Source organism: Stylophora pistillata, chromosome 14, assembly GCF_964205215.1.
Source record: "Stylophora pistillata chromosome 14, jaStyPist1.2, whole genome shotgun sequence".
Taxonomy (NCBI): domain Eukaryota; kingdom Metazoa; phylum Cnidaria; class Anthozoa; order Scleractinia; family Pocilloporidae; genus Stylophora; species Stylophora pistillata.
Window position 1 is genome coordinate 15068408 of NC_142532.1, and position 4625 is coordinate 15073032.

A 4625-nucleotide genomic window follows, 5' to 3' on the forward strand; every position below is an offset into this window, starting at 1 on the left:
GCAATTTCACCTGTAATGGATATAGTCTTTGATGTTCTTTGCAAGAAAAGGGTACAACTTTTTACGTTATGTCTGGTCGTGGGGCTGAAGAGGAAAAGAGTGAGGGAGAAATAAAAGAAGCTAAGGTCAATGCTTAATAATTTGTTTTCGTTTGTTTGTTTTTAACCTTTGCTTTGGTTTTTGTTTGGTTGGTTGTTTACGTTAATATGCGACCTTTTATTAAACATTTCGTGAAAAATCTGTACAAAACTTCTTTTGAATGGAATTTCAAAGCTTTGATAGAAACATCTCGAAACATTTTCCAACATCAAAGTTTATTAATCTTATGACATCAAACTACAATGACATTTTCTACAGACAATAACATTTTCTTCAACTGATAAGGCAATTTTCAGGATCAGAGATGACACTCCTTTCTCCGTAGAATCAGCAAGAGTACAGAGCCACATAAAGCTTTAGAAAGAGGTATTCAAGAAGTTCTTTCAGGACTGGGCTGTAAGACATTTGGCACGCTGACTAAGGTGCTAACAAACAGTTTGTGTTATCCCTATCCCACGAAAGATTAATGATCACATTGATTATTTAAAAAAAAAAAAAACAGTCATAATGCAAGGAATGAGGCTGGTCATAATCCAAAAGCCAATAATAGTATAATGTTATATAATGGTTATTGGAATGATTGTAAAAATGGTTTGAGCAAGCAGCCAATATTCTCCTCTGCCTTTTGGTTTGTCGAATCAAAACTTATTAAGGATAAAAAGAGCTTGAGGGTTCGGATAGCTGAGGTCCCAATTTTCGACCAAAGTTGTTTTACCAGTGTGGTCGCATCCCAAATAGTAGTTGCTGTAGAAACAATTTCTGAACATTGTATAGCTCCAGAAGTACATAGGTTCAAAGAGACTTTCGTCCGAAATACTTCCTCCCAATGGTACTTCCTAAATAGGAAACAACTTTGAATTATAAAGAATGCAGCAATGTTTTAGAGAGCCGTGAATATAAATTACCGCTCCTCCCTCCCCCCCTCCCCCCTTCCTTCACTGCGCGATTTTGACAGAGTTTCTGATAGACCTTAAATGGTGCTTTGAAATAAAAAAAAAACTGGCCTCTCATGCGTTTCAGGGGGAGGGGGAAGGGGAGGGTGAGTATTGGAAGATAATTTGGTTTATCAACTGAATTGATAGTGAAAATTGGCCAGCATAAAGAGTTTACCTCATCGATTTAATTAAACCACTTATCCGTGTATTTGAAAGTGATCCTTGCAGGGATGAGCACTACTTAAGAAGGCCTGAAAAAATTCAGGCTTGTACGCTTTCATATACATTTCTGAAAACCACATCGGTGCGCCCATATGATTTTCATATATCCTCAGTCAACAGAGACAGCCTACTGAATCTTACATCTTAAAGAGGGTGACCTAAGAAAAGGAATCCTTTTTTTGGCAAATGATGAAATAACAGACTAAACTGTGAATAAACTAAAGCATAACGGATCTAATCAGTCAGTGGCCAGTAACAATGAACGATTACAAACGAAAGAACGAACAAACAAATAGTGAAAGGATGGATGGGTGAAAATATTATTCTTACCTCGGATTTGACTTGGTTTCCTTTCCCAGTTCCAGTAAGTACAAATTGCTTCTTTGAGTTTGTGTCTTTGAACAGGAAAGCCACGTAAAACGTGTGCTGCCTTGTTTCATCGATAGTTTCCATTCGAGCTAAAGGTAAAATAAAAATATTTTAAAGTTCGGCAAGCCGTCAGGACGCAGAGGAGAGGCTGCCTTGCACGACATCCTGGAAATACTTCAAACCTTATCTTACATTTTAGATGCCATTTAGGTATGAAATGGAGTGAAAATTGGAGAGGAATCCCAGCATGTTCATTAAACCACCCCCCCTCCCCTTCCCCTCCCGAAAAAGAGCCACCTCTCTTCCACTTGCCGACAACGTACCTATGGTGTTTGAAGCGTGTTTTATTTATTAATTAACTTTTTTTATGTTTTCTTGAAGGCTGATAGAGAAGGACGGAAAGTTAGAAAGCCAAAGAAACGCACTCGTTACCTTCTGTAGTACGTCAGGTGCGTTTAGAATTTAGCTTACCTATGCTGTGAGGTCGAACATGATGTGCTACCTACCATTGTCATCTTGGGCCATGTTAAAACTTCCATTGCAAATCACATAATCATCTGAAGGATTCCTCATCATAATACCATCATTGAGCTTGCTTACTAAGCTCCACAGTCGGTAAGTGGTGTTTATCGTGACTGGATGGACCTTCAAATAGTCGTTAATCCCTCCAGAGATGTTTTCCTCAACCGGATACCACGAAATGTGGCCTTCTGTGATCTTCAAAAGACTGCTGCACGATGCCTTTGAGGAATGGTGCGCTTGTAAGGCCTGCTGTCAAACCCCATACAAACCCAACTTTGAAATATTATTTATGGCATGCAATGACACTTATAATAAATATCTACCACCCCACACCTAACGTCGGATTTCTCACACTCTGATTAAGTGCAAGAGTGATTCTTATGATAAAGATAAGGATAACAATAATAGTCATCATAGTGATAATGGTGATGATGCAATGACTATAAAAAGAAAAACCTATTGAGGCAAGAACATGATTCAATGAAATCCTTGCCAAAACAACTTTCCGAAGATTTGGTGCAACTCAAACGTTTTGAAGTAAGTGCTTCGTTGGTATTTTGGGTTGTTATTTCACGATAACTCGGAATTCTGTTTTCGAGACTTAAATGCTTATATGTCTTTCAGTAACTCGGGATTTTGAGCCCGTATTGTAAAAGGAATAATAACACAAATAAAGAAAAAAAGATCAGAATCTATATAAGGACTTTCGGTAATAACAATTTGTACAGTCGATCGAAACTCTAGACTGCCGAAGAGGCCACCTCCGTATCTTTACAACCTTTACCTTCAACGGTGATATATCTTCCTCTTTCCATACGAACGCTCGGATTCTCTTGTTATCATCAAGTTTATCGTTATTTTGAAGTTCCTGGTAATCTTCCGCCCCCATTTTGTCATCGTGTTGTAGGAACTTGACTTGTATTGGAGTGACCTTGCATGGTAAGACATCGGAAAAGACTTGCAGGAAAAGGCGGCTAAATCCCTGAACATCTCCGTCTTTTTTGTAGGAAATGACTCTCTTTGTTTTGTTGTACGTCACGTTGATGTTAATCGTATCGGCCATGTTTAGGTTCTGAAGAGGTCAAAGGACTAAAATAACGACACTTAGAAATTGTAGTTCGTGGACTTCTTTTTCCCTGAGACATATGATAGTAAATAGATAAAAACTCCGTTTTATTTTTCAGAGGAAACTACCACTTTCAAATGATGGCATTAATTGCCTCATGTTCCAGTAGTTGAGCTAAAGGCCTTTGCATGTTAGAGCTGACTTCGATAGAATTTTGTGACTTCTTCTTCGTCACCTGAATTCGTTCCAGATTTTTCTTTCGTTATCATTCTAAACCTATAAATGATTAGAAGTAATAAGCATTGCTCTTGAGTATTATTGGATACTGTTTATCCGTTGTGACAGACATCAAAAATGAACTAAAACGGTAATCCTAGAAAGATTGTTTTTACAATCATTTTATGATGAGTGATGTCCTTAATCGCTAATAGAGCGGCGGCTGTTTACAGTTCGTTATGCGATACGGAGATCAATTTCGGACGGACTTCACGATAACAATCGCTAAGGCATCGAAAACTGAGCTTTTGCCCTCGATCAATTAGCGAGCTAATCCACAATATGAAACATGGGTAGTTTATTTCTCTTCTTTTCTCTTTTCTTATTTATTGCATGGTAAGTTTCAAAGGAGGAAGAGGGAAATGAAAACATTCGTAAACCAAGTTTGAAAAGGAGAGAAAACCTCGATTGATATTCTAATTAGAGAAACAGTTTGAGATGTAAACCAGGGAAGTGACACTTCAGACTATAAATAGAACAAAGATAGATTGTCTAGCAAAGCCGAGGCAATTGAACGGATTCTAGGAATACCTGCACTCTTTCGTATTTCCTCCTCTCTTTTGGCGCTATTCAAGTTCTTGCAGATAGATCACTGTCGTGGTTGACGGAGACCTTCAAACTGACTCAGGCTATAAATCGGGAATAATGTGATTATGCGTAGGGAACACAAGTATTTATAGCATTAACCACCTTGTACATGTTGAAACAAAGAGGTCAAAATTGAATGTCATCGTTTCTTGCTTCAACAAGCTGCTTATGATACGACAATTAAACTTTTCGGCCGAATTCCATCCTTGTTCCCCTGCATTACTTTTTTTTTTTCTTTAGTCTCTTTTTACTTATATTTTTCTATTTTTACCTTCCTTTGTTTCATTTAATTGATAAGTCAACTCGTCATAACAAGAAGTGACCTTTCCAAAATTAACTGGAATTGGCAACGTAATTTTTATTTATTTTTATTTATTTAATGATTTGTACCAAGCACTGGAGCAGAAACAATAGGACATGGGTCCCCTACGAGGTTTTAAGCTCCAACACAGGGGAGCACATCCAGCACACAGCACACAGTAATCTCGTGCGTGGGAAATTAACGTCTCCTACCCCTAACCCTGCAGGAGACGGGACCTCCATTTATT

The 4625-nt window shown here is 38.0% G+C and overlaps 1 protein-coding gene across 5 annotated transcripts; it reads right to left on the minus strand.

The window, feature by feature from the left end:
* Window positions 1–297: 297 nt before the first annotated feature.
* On the minus strand, window positions 298–4180 carry LOC148716741 (uncharacterized). 5 transcript variants are annotated; one of them, XM_088744211.1, is made up of 5 exons: window positions 4021–4180; window positions 2932–3219; window positions 2132–2393; window positions 1587–1714; window positions 298–935 (listed from the first exon to the last, which is right to left on the minus strand). In XM_088744211.1, exons 2-5 carry the CDS (start codon window positions 3208–3210, stop codon window positions 738–740), a joined length of 867 nt encoding a protein of 288 aa, XP_088600337.1. In that variant the 5' UTR covers window positions 3211–3219; window positions 4021–4180; the 3' UTR covers window positions 298–737. The 5 variants fall into 5 exon arrangements, with proteins under 5 accessions (XP_088600337.1, XP_088600334.1, XP_088600336.1 ...); XM_088744208.1 differs by having other exon boundaries at window positions 2132–2396; XM_088744210.1 differs by having other exon boundaries at window positions 2132–2396; window positions 2932–3236; window positions 4021–4155.
* Window positions 4181–4625: the final 445 nt, after the last annotated feature.

What these genes read in the sequence shown, in the direction of transcription:
- LOC148716741 (XM_088744208.1), bottom strand. Translation starts at nt 3,210, where the DNA reads ATGGCCGATACGATTAACATCAACGTGACGTACAACAAAACAAAGAGA. An exon ending in CATGGCCCAAGATGACAATG is followed by an intron (nt 1,715 to 2,131) that starts GTAGGTAGCACA and finishes TTTTACCTTTAG; the next exon opens with CTCGAATGGAAACTATCGAT. An exon ending in GAAACCAAGTCAAATCCGAG is followed by an intron (nt 936 to 1,586) that starts GTAAGAATAATA and finishes TTTCCTATTTAG; the next exon opens with GAAGTACCATTGGGAGGAAG.